Source organism: Hemiscyllium ocellatum, chromosome 25 (assembly GCF_020745735.1).
Source record: "Hemiscyllium ocellatum isolate sHemOce1 chromosome 25, sHemOce1.pat.X.cur, whole genome shotgun sequence".
Lineage (NCBI taxonomy): Eukaryota > Metazoa > Chordata > Chondrichthyes > Orectolobiformes > Hemiscylliidae > Hemiscyllium > Hemiscyllium ocellatum.
In genome coordinates this window covers 31873007-31899205 of record NC_083425.1, presented here as the reverse complement: position 1 = coordinate 31899205, position 26199 = coordinate 31873007, and the positions used below count along the sequence as shown (strand labels likewise).

Genomic DNA, 26199 nt, shown 5'->3' with positions numbered 1-26199 from the left:
TTCTCTGCGTATTTCCTTCTTAATAATCCTTTGTTGTTCTTTAAAAGCTTCCCAGTCCTCCGTTTTCCCACTTATCTTTACTATGTTATACTTTTTCTCTTTTATATGTTTCTTAACTTCCCTCGTCAGCCACGGCCACCCATGCCTCCTCCTAGGATCTATCTTCCTTTTTGGAATGAACTGATCCTGCATCTTATGCATTATACACAGAAATATCCGCCACTGCTCCTCCACTGTCATCCCTGCTAAGGTATTGCACCATTGAACTTTGGCCAGCTCCATAGTTCCCTTTATTCAACAGAAGTACTGTCACTTCCGATTGTACCCTCCCCCTCTCAAAGTGCAGATTGAAGCTTATTGTAATATGGTCACTACTTCCCAATGGCTCCTTCACTTTGAGGTCCCTCATCAATTCTGGTTCATTGCACAATACCAGATCCAGAACTGCCTTCTCCCTGGTAGGCTCCAGCACCAGCTGTTGTAAGAATCCAAGACTGCTTGTGTCCTCACTTTGGTCGTCTTAACTCTCTCTTTTAAATCCTTCCTAGCTGATCTGTAACTCTCCATCGCCTCATCTGAACCATCTTGCCTCATCAACACATAAGCCTCCTTCTTCTTCGTAACAAGAGATGCAATTTCTGTTGTAAACCACGGTTCTCTTACCTTATCACTTCCTCCCTACCTAACAGGGACATATCTATCAAGGATACTCCATATCTTCCTTAAACCAGCTCCACATTTTGATTGTCTGCATCCCCTGCATTTTGCTACCCCATTCTATGCATCCTAATTCTTGCCTAATCGCATTATAATTGCCCTTGCCCCATCAATAACTCTTGACCTGTGGCATGTACCTATCCCTTTCCATCGCTAAACTAAAAATTACTGAATTATGGTCACTCTGTCCAAAGTGCTCCCCTACAACTAAATCAAACACTGGCCTGGTTCATTACCAAGCACCAGATCCAGTGTGGCCTCCCCTCTTGTTGGCCCTTTGACATACTGACTGGAAACCCTCCTGTACACATTGGACAAAAACTGATCCATCCAACGTACTAGAGTTATAACATTTCCGGTCAATGTTGGGGAAGTTAAAGTCCCCCATAATGACCACCCTGTTCCTTTCACTCCTATCCAGAATGATTTTGCTAATCTTCTCTTCCACCTCCCTGGAACTCTGCGGAGGCCTATTAAAAAAAATTCCAAGCAGTGTGACTTCTCCTCTCCTGTTTCTAACCTCAGCCCACACTACCTCAGTAGATGAGTCCTTATCAAAAGTTCTCCCAGCCACCATTATACAATCTTTGACTAATAAGGCCACGCCTCCCCCTCTTTTACCTCCTTGCCTGTTCTTAATGAAAGATTTAAACCCTGGAACCTGCAACATCCGTTCCTCACCCTGCTCTATCCATGTCTCCAAATTGGCAGCAACATCGAAGTCCCAGGTACCTATCCATGCTGCAAGCTCACCTACCTTATTTCGGATACTTCTGGTGTTGAAGTAGACACACTTAGCTATCTGCCAGCACATTCCTGTCCTCCTGAAATCCTGTTCCTGTCCTTCCTACACTCATCCTCCTGTGCAGCGCAACTACACCTGTGGTTTCCATGCAAATAGCATGTTGGCCCTTATTGGAAGATTTGGAAATAGAAGAAACAAAAAATCTTGCTATAGTGTTAGAAGGCTTTGCTGACATCATATTTGGGATACTTTGAGGTGGCAAAGGTGGCAGGTGGTAAAGAGGCCCAGTGCAGAAGATAACAGGAGTTGTTAATGATGATGAAAGAGAAAGAGGTGTAAAGTGGATGTAAACTAAAATGTAAAGGAACATAAAGGGTCTTCTCTCCTCAAGAAAAATAACCCAGACAAGGGCAGGGAGGAAAGAATGCAAGAAAAATGGAGAACATACATTATGAAGTAATTTTCTGAACCTTTGGAATCCAGTATTGAGATCTTGAGGCAGTAAGGTGCCTGAGTGCAAAATGAGGTTTTATTCCTCAAGCTTGCATTGTGCTCCCCTGGAAGTAAGGATAAAGGGGACCCTGTTGTTGTTCTGGGAAAGAGTGAAAGGGGTGGGGCTGGTGCATGAAATGGATTGGACAGCGTTAAAAGCCCTATCAATCACAATTTTGAATAGGGATGTAGGTGGTTATTGCTTGGTTGAAGGAAAAGCAGGTTCTGTTGGAGACAGCATCAAAGTAGCTGCAGCAAACACAGTGAAGCTGGGAATGGAATTCTTATGGGAAATAGGGTGCAAGTAGGTGTAGTTGACATAATGGAGTCTTATAATGGATATTGATAATCATCCTTATAATGAGTATTGATTATTATTATTGATAAGCCTAGTAAAGTCAAGAAAGTGAAGGAAAATGTCAGAGCTGGGACTATATTAAGGTGAGAAAATGATGACCGTTGGAAGCAAAACATAATTTTCCCGATTCTAGATGAGAGCAGGAAGCACCACTGAAGACGGCATGAACATATTGGCGAAAGAATAATGGGTGACATCCTGCAAGTAGAACTGGAACAAGGAATGTTACATATACCCCAGCAGAGATGGGCATAGCTGGGACTCTTGTTGAAGCCTGTTTTTTAACTTATCTAATTTTCTCTAAGTTAAACGAGAAGTTCAAGATCCCTTCCCCTTTGAAATAAAGGCCAACATTCCATTTGCCTTACCTGTAACCTGCTGAATTTATATGCCAGCTGAATAGTTGTGTTGAATAATTTATCAAAGACCAAATGTACATTTGATAAGTCTGCTGGCGATACAAAAATATGTCAATGAGTTAGTTGTGAATAGGCATGAGGTTAAATGAATGAGCAACATTTTGGTAGCTGGAATATAATGTAGGAAAATGTGAACTTATCCATTTCAGTAGAAAGAATAGAAAAGTATCCTATTATTTAAATTTTTTTTATTATTATATATAATTGCAGAATTGAGAGGTACTGAGGAATCCTTTCTAGTAAATTACTGTGCAAATGCAGCAAATGATGAAGGAAAAGCAAATGTTTATTGTAAGGGGAATGAGGTGTAAGAGTAGGGAAGTTTTTATGTTGAAACTAATGCTTATGCTTTTGGCCTCTTTAATGAAGAAAGGGCAAAATTGCATTAGAAGCAGTTTAGAGAAGATTCACTCAACTGATTCTTGGGATGCAGAGGTTCTTATTAGGTACAATTAGTCAGATTTGACCTGCTACATTGTAGTTTGGAAGAATGAGAGGTGGTCTTACGATTCATAAGATCCTGAGGGAACTTGACAGGTTTGATGCTGAGAGCATAGTTTTTTCCACAAGAAAAAAAACAAAACTGGATACATGGCTTAAAAATAGGGGATCTCCTATTTTAAGATTAATGAGTTTTTTTTCTGAGGGTTGAGAGTCTATGAAATTCTCTTTCCAAAAAGGAGTGGAGGCAGTGTTATTCAGTATTTTTAAAGTAGAGGTAGGCAGATTCCTCACTAAGAATGAATCAAAGGGTAAAGTAGGAAACTGGAGTTGAAGCAAAAATCAGATCAGCCACAATATTATTGGCAGTACAGCAAGCTTGAGGGACTCCGTATTCTGCCCCTGCTCATGCCCTGTATCTATGTGCTTTATACTTGGGTCAAACAATTTTGAAAACTTTTTTTATTAAAAAGTTTTTAAATTAAAATTGCATGACTTGCCTTTTGCAAAGGATTGTGAATTTGTACATATGCCATATCTGAAGCATTTCGATTGACACAGAAAACCCTCACGATGGAATTCTGTTAGCTTATAGTACAAGGAGTAGATGATACAGATTTAAGGCCTTAGAAATGAGATACTAATGAATATAAGGATGACATTTTTAAACACAGTAAGTCAGAATTATCTGGAATTTGCTGACTACAGGGGTGATGGTAATGGAGATGATTAATGATTTCAAAAGGAAATTGGATCTGCACTCTTGTAGGGCCATGGGAATAGAGCTGGGGAATAGGAATGATTGGGTCTATGCCAGTTCTCCATGGTGAAATTCAGTATGCCAAATGTTCACCTGTTCCATATTAACTATTCCATCATTCCATATTGGTAAAAGTGTGCTTTTTAACATTTGTGAAACAAGTTCCATATTGCTATCCACATTATGCATTTCACTGAACAACTTCAGGTTGCATTTACGTTTTACTATTTTAATGTAGGAAAATATCCAAAGTTGGTTACTTCTGAGATGGAATAGGAAAGATTATGGGCGACTGCTGAAGGCATGATTGAAGAGTTGGGTCTTAAGAGGATTTGCAACGATGAGACCAAACACAGTAAGCTGTAGGGGTTAAAAGAAAGTTTAAGTGGGAGAAAGATGGATCTCGTGCTGTCACTAACTGGAACTAAATATGGAGGGAATATGCAGCAGATCTGAATTCTAAGCATGAAAGGTGCAAAGCTGAATTGCTCCCAATGATACATTGGAGGAATCTGCACGCTGAAACATAGGATTTGATAGGAGTTGAGAGTGATATTCTACATGATTTTTAGTTTATATTCAGTAGATATTGAACTCTGTGTGAAGAACTTTCTTTCCTCCCTAGATGGGGTGAGAAGGACAAAAATGGATGTTTGTCCAGCAGAGAAACATGCCTTCCTGTCATGCACACTGAATTGCAGAGGTAGCAAAAGAAGGTTCATTCATAACATTCTCAAGTTGTCAGCAATCAAGACCTTTTAAGTGATCAATTAATGGTCATACAAGGTCCTTAGCGCATCACCTCCCTGATCACCTGCCTCCCTGGTGGATGCAAATGGCAGACTCCCAGCTGGGATACCACAATGACCTGCATGTTGAACTTTTTGTTGGGGTTGGTGTTTGGGAGGAGGGATCTTCAGTGGCCACAATGAAAAACGTTCGGAAGTATGGAAAGCAGGCAACGTTGCAGCCTCTGAAAATCACCCAACTTCCGTTATCTCTGATCCCCAATTGCCACCATGATATCTCGCCGTGATGAAATGACTTGCTCTGAGATCCCATATAAAATCAGCCTTGTATAGTGATCTTAGCGAAGAAACTTGCTTCTGTGATGCTTCTTATCTCTGAGTTAAGTAGGTAATGGGACATGGACTGTTATTTGCCACTAGAGTTTAGATCAGAGTGGTGCTGGAAAAGTACAGCAGATCAGGCAGCATCCGAGGAGCCAGAAAATCGAGGTTTCGGGCAAAAGCCCTTCATCGGGAATAGAGGCAGGGAGCCTCCAGGGTGAAGACATGGATGGGGGGTGTTGGGAAGAAGGTGGCAAATGGGGATGGGGATGGAGGTAATCGCCAGAGAGGGGGGTGGGGGGAAAATAGCAAAGAGTCCAGTAGGTGAATGGGATTGGGGATAGAGGTAATCAGTCAGAGGGGAGGGTGGAGCGGATAGGTGGGAAGGGAGATTGGCAGGTGGGACAGGTCATGAGGACAGTGCTGAGCTGGAAGGTTGGAACTGGGGTAAGGTGGGGGGAGGGGAAGTGAGGAAACTGGTGGACTTTTCCCTGCCTCCATTCCTGATGAAAGGCTTTTGCCCAAAACATCGATTTTTTTTTTCCCTGCTTTTCGGATGCTGCCTGACCTGTGCTTTTCCAACACCACTCTGATCTAAACTCTGATTTTTCCAGCATGTGCAGTCCTCACTTTTGCTTGTTATTTGCCACCTAGCACGCTTGTCCCTACACTTAGGAAATAATGGAGAAAACCTCACCTTTAGAATTTTAAGGAGGCCCCCATTACATAAAGAAATTTATTTTGACCTTTTTAAATAGTAGCTACTAATTGGACAAAAAAAAAGGATTTGATCGAATGTTTAGATCTGTCCGACTGAAGAGGGTTTTAGAGTGAAATAATTTTAGACTTTATCCTTCCTAAATGTTTTTTAATTGGAGCTTTATTGGTTTTCACATCCTCACTTCCTCTCCACAACCCTTTTTATTTTAAAAAGTGTACTGCGTAAATATTGTTGCCATTCAGCTTTGAGCAGGTTCACTAGGTAAACTATGGTACTAGTAAATTCAATAGTTTGAAATGCAAGATTGGTATTGGAGTTGAAAAGGTGCAATGAACAATTGTTCAAACACATTTTTCATCCTGTTCAAGATTTTAAGAAAACATTTAGTTGCCGAGTTCATTGATTCATTGGTTGGATTAATCTCTGGTCATTACTGACTAGCCAGTTCAATGGGAAAATGTTCAGGACTTGAACTCATGGGATGAAAATCATGTCTTTTATAACCAAGAAACAAAATACTATTGTTTTGCCAGTTAGTTTTAAATTGTCTCTGCATGGAATTGATGGACTGGTTTTAAGACCTCCTTGCTCCAAACTTTCTGTTGAGATATTTATTAATGGAATCCCTACAGTGTTGAAACAGGCCTATCGGCTCAACAAGTCCACACCGACCCTCCAGAGAATATCCCACCCAAACTCATTATTCCATATTTACCTCTGACTAATGCACCTAACCTACACATCCCTGAACACGGTGGTCAATTTAGCATAGCCAGTTCACCTCACCTCACCTGCACATCTTTTGAATTGTGGGAGGAAACCAGAGCACCTGGAGGAAATCTGTGCAGTCACAGGGAGAATGTGCAAACTCCACACGGTCGCCTAAGGCTGAAATTGAACCCGGATCTCTGGCACTGTGAGGCAGCCGTGCTAACTACTGAGCCACTGTGCTGCCCGCAGATATAGTGTAACCTTTTAAATTGATAGATGAAAAATAACGCTTTTTGATTCATTTAGGCAAAGTAGAGGATTCTGTTTTACATCTATCTGATTTCTTAATTTTCACTGATATTTAACTGTAGCATTTTCTTATGAAATATTGCAGTATTCACCCTTGGATGACTGTACAAACTCCACACAGCCAATCACCCAGTGTCTGTGAGGGTTTCTTCCAGTTTCCTCCCACATTCCAAAGATGTCCAGGTTAGGTAGATTAGCCATGCTAATTTGCCTATAGCGTCCAGTGATGTGCAGGCTAGGTGGGTTAGCCATGGGAAATGCAGAGATCAGGTAGGGGGGGTGGGCCTGGGCAGGATGCTCTTCAGAGGGTCAGCATGGACTCGAGGGGTAAAATGGCCTGCTTCCACACTAGTGATTCCAAGACCATAATAACATGCCCAAAGTGAAAGCAAATCATTACTTTGAAATTCTAGAACGAGTCCAGAAAAATGTCCATTTTCTTCCAATGAAATTTTCAAATTACGATGTGGTTTTAATTTTATCTTTCAGTGCCAGAACCTACCAAGACTAGTCAAAGCCAGCCACAGCCTGCCAATTCCTGCAACAGCACTTCCACGACCACCATTACTAACAGTAGTGGAAACAATGGCAAGCGAGCTTCTATCAATTGTCAGCAACAGGCCTTGTCCCGCTACCCACCTCGCGAAGTGCCGCCACGCTTCCGGCATCAAGAACAGAAACAGCTATTGAAGAGGGGTCAGCCACTACCACCTGGGACTGTCATCAGCAATAGTTTAGCACAAGTTACAGGGCAAGCGGCAGCAAATCCTTCTCAGCACAGTGTTCAACAGGCATCAGGTGGACAACAGCAACTCCAGCATCCTAGCAAAGGACAGACAGGTAAGAGTGCTTGTCAAACTGCACAAATGAGCGAGCAATTAAATAAGAGTTAAATTCAAGCTAAACCTTTGGGTATTGGGCTTTGGTGATAATGACATTTGTTCACAATTTTTAAGCTTACATTTCAAAATTTGTCATTGAATTCTGGATTTATGTGTAGAGTGTTACGTTTTGAATAGTGGTTAAAATGCCAAATTCTTTTTGTTCCCATTTCATTACTTCTCCTTTTGAGAAGAAAATTCAGATTTGAATATCTTAAAGCAAACTTGATTAGATTAGATTACTTAGTGTGGAAACAGGCCCTTCGGCCCAACAAGTCCACACCGACCTGCCGAAGTGCAACCCACCCATACCCCTGCATTTACCCCTGACCTAACACCACGGGCAATTTAGTATGGCTAATTCACCTGACCCGCACATCTTTGGACTGTGGGACGAAACCGGAGCACCCGGAGGAAACCCACGCAGACACTGGGAGAACGTGCAAACTCCACACAGTCAGTCGCCTGAGTCGGGAAATGAACCCGCGTCTCAGGCGCTGTGAGGCAGCAGTGCTTGATTGGCTGCACGGTATTTCTCAGTTACATTAGTTGAATATAATACAGGTATCAAGGTTTATGGCTATATTCTATTGAAATATTTGACATTTAAGATGGCTCAAAGTTCTGAGCATTCCATAGAATAAGTATCTTTTTCAGTCAATAAGAAACTTAATTTGATTACTTTCTATTTGCTTTTTTAAATTGAGCATTATTTTGCCCCTCTCTTCATTTCTTTAATCCTTGTTGAGGATCAGAAATTCATGAGTTACTTTCTTTAACCATTGAAAGCTGTGTAGAAAAAGGGACTTTTGACTAACTAGGTAAAGTGAAGAACAAGTTCTGCAATGTTGGCAAAAATAACTTTTTTTTTACTTTTTTGAGGTTTTTGTAAGTGTAAAGTAGCTTGCTTGTTTATTGCTGGTTGTGTAATCTGAAGCATATTTCATCTTAAGCTTGAAATTGAAGGCTGTTTATCTAGATGATTGCTGCATTCATAACAAAATAGATGAAATGCTAGTATAAATAGAAATAATTGAGTATGGTATGATCTGAATCACCAAAGGTATAGAAGTGATGGTTAAAACATTGGTTTGGCCTTAACTAGAATACTGGGTTCAGTTCCTGGCATCACAGTTTAGAGATGGTGCTGATGAGATTTACTTGGACGGTACTAAGAGTGTGAGACTAAGGGAGGGAGGTAAAGCCAGGGCGTTTGGAGCAGGCATGGTCTGATATTAATCAGGTTCCTGGTTTGGCACAGCTCCTTTCTGTGTTGTATCTTTCTATTCTGTGATTCGTTGATATCCCAAACTTGGGCCTGAAGCCTTAGAACTTGAAGTCAATAGTGGACCTCTGATAAATCTTGAAGATTCCATAGTTTTTGTTCGACAAATAATTGCACCAAATGAGGCTGCATATGTAGGCTTTAACATTTGTCTCAACAGTAATTGATATTCTTGTGAAAAGATGGCGATTTTTCCTGGGGAGGTTCAATTTCCCTTAACCAGTAAAGATGTACAATTGGTAATATAATACTCCTCCGTGGGAATGCTTTCAATGAGAATTTTTAAAAATATAATTTTGCTGTTGCAAGGTACCATTTGCAAACATGAGCACTACCGCATACCCTAAGGCTATCAGCAAGCCCTAGTACTCCCAGCTCCTCAGATTAAGCATCCTTTTATATTTCTCCTCAGTTGGTAATACTGGTCTAGCATGCTGCCTTTCCCTTTATGAATGGCCTATCCCTTACACTCCAGCACAAGACTGTCTTCACCATTGGAATTTATAAAACTCCGTGTGCTATTGGATTGGCTTCTTCATAAACTTTGTAACAATAGCCGTTAGCCATTTGCTTACCTTGCAACCTTGACACAGAAATAAAGTTATCCTGCAGAATACTGGCTATCTTGACAAGATCATCATTCTGTGTATTGTACAAACTGACAAATAAGCTACAGACCATTTCTTTCAAATCTCTACAGTTCCTAGTCTGTCCTTTGTCTTGGAAAAACAACTTATTTTTAAAAATTGAGCAACAGATTCAATCAGTAATTTGTTGCTATTAAATTCATACACACTGCCAGGTATGTATGCTGTACATCACAATGATTGGCTGGTTGTACTCTGCCTATTACAAACAACTTAAGGAACATGCTGTTGAGTCAGAGTGTACTCTACGAGCTTGCCTTGCAAATCCAAAATAAAATGTCTTATTTGATGTGATTTTACAATTCTATCAAATTTGCTGAACAGTAATCAATGTGCTTTGTTTGTTCATGGGATTTGAGCGTTGAAGGCAATATGAATATTTATTGCCTATTCTTAATTGCCCTAGAAGACATGGTGATAAGCTGAATGAGGTGTCAGGATGCAATTCATGGGGCATAGGGATACCCACAAGGCTATTAGGAAGAGTTCCAGGATTTTGACCCAGTGACAATGAAGGTATGCAATATCATTCCAAGTCAGGGTAGTATGCAGCTTGGAGGGGAGCTTGCAGAGTGTTGTGTTCCCGTGCATCTGCTGCCCTTGTGGTCCCAGATTTTGAAGATATTGTCCAAAGAGAATTGCTGAGTTACTGTATTGCATTCTGTACATGGTACACATTTTGTGTCTGTGATGAAGGGAGTAAATGTTGAAGGTTGTGGATGGGGCGCAAATCAAGCGTTGTTTTGTCCTGCATGGTATCAAACTTAAGTGTTGTTGGACCAGCAGTTATTCAAGCAAGTGGAGAGTCTTTTTCATCACACTTATGACACATGTTGTGACATGGAGAGGCATTGGGGAGGTAGGAAATGAGTTCTCAATGCAGAATTACAAGCTTTGACAAACATTAATAACCAACTTTAAAAATAAGTATTTGAGCTTTGAGTTGTAGAAATCCTAAACTAATCCCAACAAACCACACAACATATCATTCTGTACAGCAGCATATATGAGTAAACCACAAAGGGCATGAAATCCATATTGGCAGATGGATAAACTATTACAAGCTAATCAAACAAATCAGCTTTTTCTTTTAGATTAGATTTAGATTATTTACAGTGTGGAAACAGGCCCTTCGGCCCAACAAGTCCACACCAATCCTCCGAAGAGCAACCCACCCAGATCCATTCCCGTACATTTACCCCTTTACCTAACACTATGGGCAATTTAGCATGGCCAATCCATCCAACCTGTACATTTTTGGACTGTGGGAGGAAACCGGAGCACCCGGAGGAAACCTATGCAGACACTGGGAGAATGTGCAAACTCCCCACAGGTAGTTGTCTGAGGCGGGAATTGAACCTGTGTCTCTGGCACTGTGAGGCAACAGTGCTAACCACTGTGTCACTGTGCCATACTGATTTCAGTTCATCAGTATTTCTTTTTTTACTCAAACTTACTTTCATGAACCTTGCTCAACCATTAGAATTTGTCTATCTTTTCAGTGGATTGTGTGACAATTTTGAGGATAATTTTAATTGGTTCTTTGACAAACAGCTGGTGCTTGGAATAAGAGCTGATGCAAGGGAAATTGAAGTAAGTAACTCAAGAATCATGTGTCCAGTTATGATGACTGCGCTGCATAACATCATTGCATAATAAGACTAAAGCAGATTATTGGCTTGGTTAATTAACCATCTGCTCTTGTAAAGAAGCATAAAGTGATCATATAGTAAAATTGACAGTTCTGCAATATGTTTCAATTTTATGAACTTAAGTTTAGACTTTTATGTCAGTTTTCTCGCATGTGTTTTTGCACTTTTTCCAACTTTTCATCTTCATTACTGAAATGTATTAGTTCCTTGCTTAGCTAGTATTGCAGTTGGTCTAATACTTTGGATATTCAACCATAGAGTTGTGGCAGTAAATACTGGCAGGTCATGTGATCTGCACCAGTCAGGGATTTCCACCTAACAACTTGAATCCCATTTTCCAGTGCTTTGGTGTTATGAGAATGCATTTAGGTACTTTTTGGATGTTCCTGCCTCTACCACCTATGCAGGGTTCTGGATTTAATGTTTCTTCTTGTCTTTACCTCGATTAATCTTGGTGCATTTCGGTCATGTCCCTTCTCAATCTCCTGTGCTCGAAGGAAATTAGCCCCAGTCTGTCCAATCTTTCTTCATGGCTAAAGCTGTCTGGTCTGGACAACATCCTGGTAAATGTCCTCTATGCAGTCTCTATTATTGTCACATCCCTCTTGTGATGTGGATTCCAGAACTGCACACAACAGTCTAACTGTGGCCTAACTTTATTCAGTTACAGTATAACCTCCCTACATTTAAACTGGATGCCTTGCCTAATATAGGTAAGTATCCTATATGCCTTTTTAACCACTTTATCCACCTACCCTGATACCCTAATATACCACCATGCTCACCAAGGTCCCTCTGATCTTCGGTGCTTCCCAGGCTTCGACTGTTCATCATGTTACCTTGTCTTGTTTATCCTGCCAAAATGCATCATCTCACATTCATCCAATTGAAATTCATTTACTACTGATCAGTCTGTCTGACCAGCCTGTCTATATCCTCTTGTTTAAGGTTATCCTCAGCACTCTTTTTAACAGCCTACTAATTTTTGAAGTGTCTGCAAGCTTCCTGAACCTCCTGTATTCACGTCTAAATCAATCAATCAGAACAAGTGCCCCAATACTGACCCCTGTGGGACTCCACAGGATGCAATCTCCCAGTCTGAAAAACATTCTTCAACCACTTACACTCTGTTTTTTGCCACTTGGCCAATTGTGGGTCCAATTTTCAAAGTTTCTTTGGATTTCATGGACTGTTACTTTGCTACGAGTCTCTCGTGTGCAACCTTATCAAAAGCCTTGCTGAAGTTCAATTCGACTGCATCAAAAGCATTACCCTCATCTATAAACCTGGTCACCTCTTCCAAAATTTAAATCAGTTTGTCAGGCGTGACCTCCCCTTCGCAAAACAATGTTCACTGTTCTTAATTAATCCCTGTCTCTTTAAATTAAGATGAATTCTGTTGCTCAGAATTGCTTCCAATAATTTCCTCATCACTGAGTTTAGAATGACCGACATAAACTTACCTAGTTTATCCCTTGCTCCTTCCTTGTGTAACGGTACCATATTGGATGACCTCCAGTCCATTGGCATCTCTCCTGTAACCAAAGAGGAATCAAAAATTTTTGCAAGCGCTCCTGCTATTTCCACTCTTGCCTCACTTAACAACCTGCGATATATTCATCTGACCTTGAAGACATATCTAAGCTTGCCAGAACATTCAATCTCATCACCATCCAAGGGCCTGAACAGTTTTTCCAGGTGAAGCAGCATTTCATCATCATCTCCTGCAATCTTATCTATCGCATTTACTGCACCCAATGTGGCCTTATCTACTTTGCAGAAACTAAATGCAGACTGGGTGACTGCTTTGTTGAACACCTCCAGTCCATGCGCAAGCATGACCCTGACTTTCCCGTAGCCGGTCATGGTTCTGTGGTACCATGTCTCTCTTCGAGTCAGAAGATTTGTAGTTTTAAGCAATCTTTATAGAGATTTGAGCCCATCAGTATTTAATTGTCTGGAAGTCCTGAGAATATGCAAGATGCTATTTAACTGGCTTTTTTTAAAATCAAGTGAGCATCCATGAGCCATCCAAAAAGATCTGTGACTGCTTTTGGCATTAAGGTAGCATTTGACTAAATGTGCTATCAAGGGGCAGGATTTTACTTCAATCATTGGGAATGTTAGGTGTCCTCTTCATGGGCTGGAGTTATACTTAGCACAAAGGGGGGTATTGGTTATTTTAATTCCTCCATGCGAGCTATGCATTGCTTGAAAGTCCAGCATTTGTTGCTGATCCAATTATCTTTGAGAAGCTGTTGGTGATTTGCTGCCTTGATCCATTGCTGTTAGGAGTATCACAAAGAATGGAGTTGATAGTATGGTGAGACAGTTTCTGGCACTGTATGGAATATGAAGGATTTGGAATTGTATTCCTAACATATAGTTGAATGAAATTATGGCTGATCCATGATTTTGATTTTAAGGTCCCCAGACCGATGACTTGTATTTGGATTTTCAGTGACTGTCTAGAAGGATTGTGCAAAGATTTCAAGTTTTAAGACTTTTTTTTAGTTTAAAAGCAAAGAATAACATTTATATAGCATTGTTTCAATAAGCAATTTATACTACAAACCTCAAGAAGCTTTTGCCATTTAACATTGTGTTTGGAAATCCTGCCTTAGAATTGTATTTTAAGTGGACTTAAGACATTTCATTCTCCAGGAAGCAGACCAAAGTTGTGTCCTCTCAATCGTAAAGATCAGACTCCCATATTGGAAGAAGCAAGGTCTACCTCTATCTATATCTATCTGCATTAAAGTAACTCTAGCCTCAAAACAGTCAATTGTTTTGTCCCACCATTTTCAGTATGCTTTGCCTTGAACCAGTGACTCTGAAACAAAACAATTAATAATCTGTCAAAGAACTGAGAATCTGGAAGAAAGGATTTTGGAAACTGAAGGTCTAGGGAAGAAAAAGGAAATTATCTAAACCTGTAGACTGATTTTATTGAACTGAGTCCATTGTGTTTTTTTTCAGTTATCCGTAACACCTTTTGTTTCACCTGTCTATATATGTGCATAGGGATTTTAAACAGGATTAGAGTTTAACTTGTTATGTGTTAATAAATCATAGCTGTTTATTTGTGGTTAAAATCAACTTATAAACAATATATATAATAAACAATAGATCTTGTTAAGTACAGGAACCTGTTCTGTGCTTTCTGTTAGCCTGATTCTCCAAGTAAAGCTAATTTGGGGGTTTGTGACTTTAATTAAGTCATTAACTTTTGTGATGTCGCAGGATTTAGAGCTGCTTGAAATCCATTCACTTTCACAAGTGGATATAGCACAATGCCTTGCTTCCTTTTCCCTTTACCAGCAAGTTAACTGACTTCATGTTGATGGTCACCATGAAGATTCCACCCTCTAATGGGCACTGGCAAATTTTCCAGCTTGATTTAAATTCTCAGAACTCGACATGTGTTGTTCTTTGTGTTTCCATTCAGATGCTTTGTGTCCGCTTGACTGCCCCATCCCTTATTTGTTCCATCAAATCATCTTGCTCTGTCTTGTTTTCTCACTTGCTTGTTCCATCTCTTTCGCTCTGTCCCTCACTCCCTTCCTCTCTCTCTCATTTGCCCCATGTAGCTAATTCTCTCCTTCCTTGCTGTCTTTTGGTTTTTCTTACCCTCCTGCTCTCACTGCTTGTTCCACTTTTCAGTCCATTTTTCTCTTACAGATGAGCCTGTCAGTGCACTTCAGGGATATCTAAAGAAAAGTCCTGTAAACTAGAAACACTGGTACAGAAGTACACCATTCGACCTCCTCCACCATTCAGCATGTCATAATTCCTGATTGAACACTTCAATACTTTTTAACCTATCCCATCTATATAACCCTATATACCACTAGCTGTCAGAAATCTATTAATCGCTACCTTTAAACATTCTCAAAAAGTAAACTTCCACAGCCTTTCGGGGTAGAGATTGCCAAAGATTCACAACTTTGAGTGAGAAAAAGCTCCTCTTCTTGGACCCAAGTGGCATCCTTCTTATTTTAAAATTGTGCGCTCTGGTTCTAGGCTGTCTAACCAGGGGAAATCACCTTACCTGCAGCGGCCCTTTCTATCCCTTTTGGGTATTTTGTAACTTATGATCATTTCTTATTCTTCAAAAACTCTGTAGAGAGCACAGGCCGAGTTTAGCTAATCTCTCTTCATTGGACAGTCCCACCATCCTGGGAATTGGGGAGTGTTGCCAAACTGACACCTTGGGTGCAGATGCATAATTCCTTGTAAGTGGAGTCGCAGGTAGATAGGGTGGTGAAGGAGGTGTTTGGCATGCTTACCTTGATTGGTTAGCGCACTGAGTATGGCAATTGGGACACCATGTTGTGGCTGTACAGGACATTGGTGAGGCTGCTTTTAGAATACTGTGTTCATTTCTGGTCTCTCTGCTATAGGAAAGATGCCAGTAAACTTGAAAGAGTTCAGAAAAGATTTACGAAGATGTTCCTGGGATTGTAGGGTTTGAGCTTAGGGAGAAGCTGACTAGGCTGGGGTGTTCTTTTTTTCTCTCTGGAGTGTTGAAGGCTGAAGCTGTAAACCTCAGAGGTTTATAAAATCATGAGGGGCATTGATAGAGTGAATAGCCAAGGTTTTCTCCCCCAGTGTGGGGCAGGATAAAACTAGAGGGCATGTGTTTAAGGTGAATGGGGGAAGAATTTAAAAGGGACCTGAGGGGGGGGGTATGAATGGTGATGGTGGTCATGTATGGATCGAGCTGCCACAGGAAGTGGAGGAGGCTGGTACAGTTACAACATTTAAAATGCATGTGGATGGGGACATGGATAGAAAAGGTTTAGAGGGAAATGCTGGCAAATGGGACAAGACTGGTTTAAGGTTGGCGCAGACAAGTTGGACCGAAAGGTCTATTTCCATGTTTTCTAACTCTTTGACTTTATGACTCTGTAACAAGTCTGGTGACCCTTTATTGCACTTCCTCTCTGACAGGATTATTTGTGCTCTAACCAAGCTCCTACAAATACAGTGGATAAAATAGTGATGCAAAATGGGAGAATTTCAAAAGGGAGATGAATAGGGTGTAAGCTAGGTAAATACCTATGAAAAGTTAATACAGGGAGTCCAAAGATGAAGTGCCCTGGATGACTAAGAATATTGATTTTAAAAAAAGGAAAAAAAACTAGGTATGTAATGTGTACCAAAATAATAATAGCAGAAATCAAGAAGTATATCTCAAATGCAGGAGAGAAGTTAAGGTTGGAATACAGAAAGCTGAAGTGAAGCATGAGGAATGGATAGCAGGCTTTGCTAAGACAGATAGTAAAATGTTCTTTGATTAGAATCCCTACAGTGTGGAAACAGGCTATTTGGCCCAACAAGTCCACACTGGCCCTCCGAAGAGTAACCTGCCAGATCCATTTTCCTAACCTATATTTACTCCTGACCAATACCTAACTCTAACACCTTAACTGCACACCTTTGGACTTGTAGGAGGAAACCGGAGTACCCAGAGGAAACCCATGCAGACACTGGGAGAATGTGCAAACTCTACAGACAGTTACCCGAGGTGCGAATCGAACTTGGGTCATTGGCTTTTAGGCAGCAGTGCTAACCACTGAGCCACCGTGCCGCCCCTTCTTCAGGCATATTAGTAGTAAAAGGTTAGTGAAGGATATAATGGGTACCTACTGAAGCAAAGGATATGGCAGGTGTATCAAATGAATACTTTGCTTCGGTCTATACCAAATTAGAAGATGGTGACAATGGCCTAGTTGAAAATGTCGGTGTTGAGCAATTGAAGTGTATAGTGATAAATAAAGAAGAGAAGCTGAAAATGATGGTAGCACTTCAATTAAAGAGGTTGCCGGGCTTGGATGGGATGTATCCAAGATTGCTGAGAGTGAAGTGAGCAAATTGCACAGACTTTGACAGAAATACTCCAGGTCTTTCTGAACATAGGCCTAGTCCCTGGGAACTGCAGGATTGTAAATGTGACACCATTGTTCAAGAAAGGGGCAAAGGATAACCCAGGAAACTATAGACCTGTCAGCTTGGCATCAGTGTGGGAAAACTAATGGAGGCCATAATACGGGATAAGGTAAATATATATTTAGAGCAAGATAAGTTAATACTAGACGGTCAACATGGCTTTGTCAAGGGCAGGTCGTGTCTGACAAATTTATTGAGTTCTTTGACAAGGTGATACAAGCAGTGGACGAGGGTAGTGTTGTAGATCCTGTACATTTGGACTTTTGGAAAACATTTGATATGTTGCCATGTGGCAGATTGTTTAGCAAATTAGAAATGTTTTGGACTTGGCAGCATGGATTAAAAGTTGGCTAAAAGATAGGAAACAGAGTTTGGATATAGATGGATATTTCTCAAGGTGGAGATAAGTTGAAAGTGGTTTTCCCCATTGATTGCTGTTGGGTCCCTTGCTTTTTCTGATTTATATAAATGATTTGGAGATAGGTGTTCAAATCTCTAAATTTTCAGATGATACTAAGCTGAGGTGAATAGTGAATTGTGAGGATGATGCTGAGTGACTTCAGAGGGACATTGACCAGGTGGCCAAATGTGCAGACATCTGCCAAATGAATTTCAATACAGAGGGATGTGAGGTAATGCATTTTGGTAGAAGAAACATGGAGAGGCAATACAAGCTCAGTGGTATAACATTGAGCGGGGTACAGGAGTAGAGGGGCATCGGGGTTCATGTGCATGATTCTCTGAAGGTGGCAAGGCAAATTGCAACCATTGTTAAGAGGACTTAAAGGATCCTTGAGTTTATAAATAGAGGCATAGAGTGTAAAAACAAGGAAGCTGTACCTCTGCAAATCATTGGTCAGCCTCATTTGAACTATTGTTTTACATTCTGGGCACCTTTTATTTAAGGAAGGATGGTAAAGCCTTGGAGAGAGTGTGAAGGGCATTTACTAGAATGATACCAGGAATGAAGGATTTTAGATACAAGGAAAGATCAGGGAGATTGGGCGTATTTGCCTTAGAGCAGAATAGGTTGAATGACCTTATTGAGGTGTTCAAAATTATGAACAATTTTGACAGGCTAAAGAAGCATGTTCTGTTTCCACTAGTTGGTACGTCAGTAACTTGGGGTCACGGTTTCAAGACTGTCAGGAAGACAACTCTGGGTGAGATGAGGAGAAACTTCTGGAATGCACTGCCTGTGTGTGGTGGAGGTAGATTCCTTTTGGAGGTTCCAGAGGAAGCTGGATATACATTTGAAAGTGATTAAATTAGAGGGCTTTGGAGAATAGGGCTGGAAAGTGGGACTAGCTGGGTATCTCTTTTGGAAGCCGGTAAAGACATGATGGGTTAAATGGTCTTCTACACTGTAACACCATATGATTCTATACAATTAAGGCAAAGCCTTACTGCTTCTATACTCAAATCCTCTTGCAATAAAGGCAAACATCCTAGTAGCCTTTCTAATAGGTAGATGTGCCTGCATGTCAACCTTCATTGACTTACTGACAAGGTTGCTCATGTCCCTTTGTACATCTACACTTTTAAAAATTCTTACTATTTAAAAAGTTTTCTTTACATCTGTTCCTCCTATCAAAGTGTATTACTTGCATTTTCCACAATATATTCCATCTGTATTGTTCTTGCCCATTCACTAACCAGGTCCAAATCCTTCTGAAGCTGCTTTACATCTTCCTTACAGCGCACATTCCCATTTAAAACTTGCACATACAAAACTAAGATATTACATTTAGCCCCCTGCACCAAATCATTCACAAATTATTTATCTTACCCATTCATATATCCATGCTGATGTTGCCCAATCAGATCATTTTGTATCCAAGCAGGAATAGAAATTGCTGGCGAAATTCAGCAGGTCTGGCAGCATTTTTAACGAGGAAACAATGTTAACCTTTATTCAGAAGGATCACTTGACCTGAAACATGAACTCTGCAGAAATCTTTCCCGAATCTATGGAATTTTCAAATATTCACTCTCTCGAAGTTGACACCTTGATGATTTGCTACTTACTTACTCTTCTCCTCTGAAAGCCCATCTCCATAGCAACTAAGATTTTATAACCTTCTGTCTCCATGCAAAATGTAATTTTCTGCCCTGAAGATCTCCCAAATTCATTCTATCCTAAACTTCAATAGATCGCTTATAATCATTACAAAATCAGACATTCCCTGTGCTTTGGAGAGTTAATACTATTAACCATCGATGCAACTTTCCTAAATTAATTAATTAACTTTAACTACCTACCCATACCTATCTCTCCTTAGTACATGGGATGTGGGCATCACTGGCTTAGTTCTCCTAATTAGTTGTCTGTCCCTAGTTGCCCTTGAGAAGGTGGTGGTGGCCTGCCTTCTGGAACCATTGCAGTCCATTTGCGGTTGGTAGGCCCACAATTCTGTTAGGGTGGGAATTCCAAGCTTTCGACCCTGTGACACTGAAGGAGTGGCAATATATTTCCAAAGCAGGATAGTGAGTGGCTTGGAGGGGATCTTGCAAGTGATTGTGTTCCCATGTGTCTGCTACTCATTCTCTCAACAGAGCAGGTAAGGGCTGTTTGGCAGTGGCTGCTTGAAGGCTCGGTGACGTTTGTTTAACGGTTTAAATTTGAAAGTTTTTGTTTTAAAAGCGCGGAGCGGATCCGGAAGCTGGTGTAGCGCAAGCTTACCTGGGTAAGTTGTTTTCCTAGGAGGAAAAAGTGAGGTCTGCAGATGCTGGAGATCAGAGCTGAAAATGTGTTGCTGGAAAAGCGCAGCAGGTCAGGCAGCATCCAAGGAACAGGAAATTCGACGTTTCGGGCATAAGCCCTTCATCAGGATAGAGCCTCCCACCCGCCCCCCTCCTCTAATCTAATAATAAGACCCGTTGTGGTGCGAAGGTAAGTGCTGCATTTTGCTTATTCTAGTGTTTAGACCTAGTTTTTATTTTAAAGGTTACTTTTAGAGGGATGGCAGTAAAGGCAGTGCAATGTTCCTCTTGCAACATGTTTGAGGTGAGGGATGCCATGGTCGTCCCTGCTGATTATACTTGCAGGAAGTGCACCCATCTCCAGCTCCTCCAAGACCGTGTTAGGGAACTGGAGCTGGAGTTGGATGAACTTAGGATCATTTGGGAGGCAGAGGAGGTCATAGATCGGAGCTTTAGGGAAGTAGTAACTCTAAAGATTGCAGACAGATGGGTGACAGTGAGGGGCTCTGGGAGGAAGCAGCCAGTGCAGAGACCCCTGCGGCCGTTCCCCTCAAGAACAAGTACACCGTTTTGGATACTTGTAAGGGGGACGACTTACCAGGGGTAAGCAATGGGGTTCAGGCCTCTGGCACGGAGCCTATCCCCGTTGCTCAGAAGGGAAGGGTGGAGAAGAGCAGAGCAATAGTTATTGGAGACTCGATAGTTCGGGGCACAGATAGGCGGTTTTGTGGGGGCGAGAGAGACTCACGTTTGGTATGTTGCCTCCCAGGTGCGAGGGTACGTGATGTCTCTGATCGTGTTTTCCGGGTCTTTAAGGGGGCGTGGTCCACATTGGCACCAACAACATAGGTAGGATGAGGGATGAGGATGTTAGGCAGGCTTTCAGGGAGCTAGGTTGGAAGCTCAGAGTTAGAACAAACAGTTATCGTCTCTGGTTTGTTACCCGTGCCACGTGATAGAGAGTCGAGGAATAGGGAGAGAGAGCAGTTAAATGCGTGGCTACAGGGATGGTGCAGGAGGGAGGGATTCCAGTTTCTGGATAACTGGGGTTCTTTCTGGGGAAGGTTGGACTTCTATAAACAGGATGGCCTACACCTGAACCTGAGGGGCATCAGTATCCTTGGGGGGAGGTTTGCTAGTGCTCTTTCGGGGGGTTTAAACTAACTCTGCAGGGGCAAGGAACCTAGACTGTAGCTTTAGGGTGCAGGACCTGGAGTGTAGGGAGGTTCGGAACATGGCATCAATCTCGAAGGAATGTGCCTGTAAATAGGAAGGTGGCTTGAAGTGTGTATACTTCAATGCGAGAAGTATACGAAATAAGGTAGGTGAATTTGCAGCATGGGTTGGTACCTGGGAGTTCGATGTCGTGGCTATTACGGAAACATGGGTAGAACAGGGACAGGATTGGTTGTTGCAGGTTCCAGGGTTTAAATGTTTTAGTAGGGTCAGAGGTGGGGGTAAAAGAGGGGGAGGTGTGGCATTGCTTGTCAAAGATAGTATTACAGCAGTGGAAAGGATGATGGATGAAGACTCGCCATCTGAGGTAGTTTGGGCTGAGCTTAGGAATAGGAAAGGTGAGGTCACCCTGTTAGGAGTTTTCCACAGGCCTCCTAATAGTCCTAGAGACGTAGAAGAAAGGATTGCGAGGATGATTCAGGAGAAGAGTGAAAGTAATAGGGTGGTTGTTATGGGGGATTTTAACTTTCCAGATCTTGACTGGGAAAGCTATAGCTCAAGTACGTTAGGTGGGTCGGTGTTTGTCCAATGTGTGCAGGAGGGTTTCCTGACACAATATGTAGACAGGCCAACAAGAGGTGAGGCCATACTGGATTTGGTTCTGGGTAACGAACCAGGCCAGGTGTTAGAATTGGAGGTAGGTGAGCACTTTGGGGACAGTGACCACAATTTGGTGACTTTTACTCTAGTGATGGATAGGGATAAGTGTGCACTACAGGACAAGAGTTATAGCTGGGGGCAGGGAAATTATGATGCGGTGAGGCATGACTTAGGTTGCTTGGCTTGGAAAAGTAGGCTTCAAGGGAAGGGTGCAATCGATATGTGGAGCTTGTTCAAGGAGCTACTATTGAGTGTCCTTGATAAGTATGTACCTGTCAGGCAGGGAAGAAAAGGTCATGTGAGGGAACCGTGGTTTAATAAGGAATTGGAATCCCTTGTGAAAGGGAAGAGGGCGGCCTATGTAAAGATGAGGCGTGAAGGTTCAATTGGGGCGATGAGAGTTATAAGGTAGCCAGGAAGGATGTAAAGACAGAGCTAAGAGCAGCACGGAGGGGACATGAAAAGTTCTTGATTGGTAGGATCAGGGAAAACACAAAGGCTTTCTATAGGTATGTCAGGAATAAAAGAATGACTCGGGTAGGAATAGGTCCAGTCAAGGATAGTAGTGGGAAGTTGCATGTGGAGGCTGAAGAAATTGGGGAGACACTGAATACTTTTCGTCAGTATTCACTCAGGAACAGGACATTGTTGCTGATGTGAATATTGAGTCAAAATTAATTAGAATGGATGGCTCTGAGATATGTAGGGAAGAGGTGTTGGAAATTCTGGAAAAGGTGAATATAAATAAGTCCCCTGGGCTTGATGGCATTTATCCTAGGATTCTCTGGGAAGCAAGGAAGGAGATTGCAGAGCCATTGGCCTTGATTTTTATGTCCTGGTTGTCTACAGGAATAGTGCCAGAAGACTGGAGGATAGCAAATGTGGTTCCCTTGTTCAAGAAGGGGAGTAGGGATAATCCTAGTAACTATAGGCCGGGAGTCTTACCTCTGTTGTGGGCCAAGTCTTAGAGAGAATTGTAAGGGATAGGATTTATGAACATCTGGATAGGAATGATGTGATCAAGGATAGTCAGCATGGTTTTGTGAAGGGCAGGTCGTGCCTCACAAACCTTATTGAATTCTTTTGAGAAGGTGACTAAGGAGGTGGACGAGGGTAAAGCGGTAGATGTGGTGTATATGGATTTTAGTAAGGAGTTTGATAAGGTTCCCCATGGTAGGCTACTGCAAAAAATACAGAGGTATGGCATTGAGGGTGAGTTGGAGGTTTGGATTAGGAATTGGCTGGTTGGAAGAAGACAGAGGGTAGTAGTTGATGGTAAAGGTTCATCTTGGAGTGCAGTTACCAGCGGTGTTCCGCAAGGATCTGTTTTGGGACCATTGCTGTTTGTCATTTTTATAAATGACCTCGGAGCGGCTAGAAAGTTGAGTGAGCAAGTTTGCGGATGATACGAAAGTCGGTGGAGTTATTGACAGTGAGGAAGGATGTGGCAAGTTACAGCGGGATATAGATAAGCTGCAGAGCTGGGCAGAAAGGTGGCAAATGGAGGTTAATGTAGCTAAGTGTAAAGTGATTCACTTTGGTAAGAGTAACAAGAAGATGGAGTACTGGGCTAATGGTCGGATACTTGGTCGTGTGGATGAGCAGAGGGATCTTGGTGTCCATGTACACAGATCTCTGAAAGTTGCCACCCAGGTAAATAGTGCTGTGAAGAAGGCATATGGCGTACTGGCTTTTATTGGTAGAGGAATTGAGTTCTGGAGTCCTGTGCTCATGTTGCAGTTGTATAAGACTCTGGTGCGGCCGCATCTGAAATATTGTGTGCAGTTTTGGTCGCCATATTATATGAAGGATGTGGAGGCACTGGAATGGGTGCAAAGGAGGTTTATCAGGATGTTGCCTGGTATGGTAGGAAGATCGTATGAGGAAAGGTTGAGACACTTGGGTCTGTTTTCATTGGAGAAAAGAAGATTTGGGGTATACAAGATGATTAGGGGTTTAGATAGGGTTGACCATGAGAACTTTTTTCCACGTATGGAGTCAGATATTACGAGGGAGCATAGCTTTAAATTAAGGGGTGGTAGGTATAGGACTGATGTTAGGGGTAGATTCTTTACTCAGCGAGTCGTGAGTTCATGGAATGCCCTGCCAGTAACAGTGGTGGTCTCTCCCTCTTTATGGGCATTTAAACGGGCATTGGATAGGCATATGGAGGAAAGTGGGCTAGTGTAGTTTAGGTGGGCTTGGATCGGTGCAACATCGAGGGCCGAAAGGCCTGTACTGCGCTGTATTTTTCTATGTTCTATGTACTCAATTCTTTCTAGATGAAGTGGTTATGGGTTTGGAAGATGCTGTTTAAGGATCTTTGGCAAATTACTGCAGTAGGTCTTGTAGATGTTACACAATGCTGTTACTGAGGATCAGAGGTGGAGTGACTGAATGCTTGTGGATGTGGTGCCAGTCAAGCAGACTGCTTTTTCAGTGTTGTTGTGACTGCCCTCATCAATGTATTCCATCACCCTCCTGACATGCCTTTTTGATGGTGGACAGGTTTTGGGGAGTCAGGAGGTAACTTGCTGCATATATGTTGACTCGTCTTCAATTTGTGGTCAATGGTAATCTCAAGATCTTGATAGTCAGGGATTCAGTGATAATGCCGTTGAATGACAAGGGATGATGGTTGTTGTCTGGCACTTTGTGCGGCATGTATGTTACTTGCTACTTGTCACCCCAAGACTAAATTTGTCCAGGTTCTGTTGCATTTGGGTGTGGACTGCACCGAGACCTGAGAAGTTGTGAATGGTGCTGAATGTTGTGTAATCCCTGGCAAACATCCCTACTTTTGATCTTATGATGGAGGGAAAGGTCACTAATGAAGTGGCTGAAGGTGGCTGCGTCTTGGGCACTATCCTCAGGAAGTCCTACAGAGAGATCCTGGAGTTAATTGACTGACCTTCAACAACCACAACTAGTTCTGTTTGAAGCCTGTTCCATTTAGCATGGTGACAGTACCATACAACATAATGTAAGGTGTAATCATGTGAAGGTGGAACTTTGTTTCCAATGATGACTGTGTGGTGGTCTCTCTTACTGATATTTTCATGAATGGATGCATCTATGAGAAGTATACATCAGTTGCATATTTTTGCTATCGAGACAGCTGAGTCCACATTTTAACCTTTCACAGCTTGTTTTTGGGTAGAATTCACAAGGTCAGAGGACCCTTTCATCTGTTTTACTCTAAAAGAGACAGTTCATTACCTTTATAAACTTTAGATGAAATGGAGGTGATGAAGAGAAGTGAGTCCAGGATAGATCCCTTAAGATCTGTCAAATTGAAAATGCAGGGATAATAAATGTGGCTTTCATTGTCAATGCTTTAGCTACAGTTTTGTAGGTCGGGGAACCAAGTGAGTGTAGTTTCATTGAGCAGGACAGCAGAAGGAGGGCATTGGCAGATGATTGTACTGACTGTGGCAAAGGCTGCGGTGTTTCTGCAACATAGTTACAATCACTTGAAGATGTCATTTGAAAATTTGATGAGGACCACATCCTTAGTGTGACTGAGGCAGGAACTTTCTTGGAAAGACTCAAACTTAAACTTGTAGTAATAGATGAAACTGGGAGGTAATATATTCACAAGCATTGAAATGGAAAGCAGGTTTGGAAGCTGAGTTGGAATAGCAGAGAGAATGAGGGTGGCTTTCCTGCAGATGGATGTCAACAGAGGTTTAAAAAGAGAGCAGTATGCCAAGTCACTTACTTATTTACCATATAAGCTATCGTGGGGCAAGGAAGAAAGTTTTTTTGTCCACATCCATTTCCAATAAGCACTAATCAATGTGACCTCGGAAAGAGCATAAAGGAACATGTAGAACAAACTGCAGAGATACGTGGAATGTTCCTGCATCGGAAATTGAGTTCACATTGCTGTTCTGAATGTGTGATCATGCTACTGTGTTGTGGTTAATGCATCATGGAAAGTACTGTTCTGAAGTTTTTATATGGGACAGCAATTTGTTCAGATAGAAAAATATGTGAGAACTTTGAGTTAGACCAAAGATTTCGAAACAAAATAAAGGAATTAATATGACTTTGTAAAGTACAATGTGCAATTTTCAAAAAACACCATTTGGAGCTCATGCAATCAATATATAATAAATATGTGGACTTCAGTAAGGCGTTCGACAAGGTTCCTCATGGGAGACTGATTAGAAGGTTAGATCTCATGGAATACAAGGAGAACTAGCCATTTGGATACAGAACTGGCTCAAAGGTAGAAGACCGAGGGTGGTGGTGGAGGATCATTTTTCAGACTGGAGGCCTGTGACCAGTGGAGTGTTAAAAGGATCGGTGCTGGGTCCTCTACTTTTTGTCATTTACATAAATGATTTGAATGCGAACATAAGAGGTACAGTTAGCAAGTTTGCAGATGACACCAAGATTGGAGGTGTGGTGGACAGCGAAGAGGGTTTCCTCAGATTACAACAGGATCTGGACTAGATGGGCCAATGGGCTGAGAAGTGGCAGATGGAGTTTAAT

General features: G+C 41.7%; 1 protein-coding gene across 7 annotated transcripts in view; it reads left to right on the top strand.

The window, feature by feature from the left end:
• Positions 1-26199, top strand: part of tnrc6c1 (trinucleotide repeat containing adaptor 6C1) — a 201936-nt gene that overhangs the window by 72762 nt on the left and 102975 nt on the right. For all 7 annotated transcript variants that reach the window (XM_060844188.1, XM_060844182.1, XM_060844187.1 and 4 more), the window contains exon 5: positions 7233-7583. In XM_060844188.1, coding sequence (XP_060700171.1) covers positions 7233-7583 — 351 coding nt within the window. The remainder of the gene's footprint in view (positions 1-7232; positions 7584-26199) is intronic.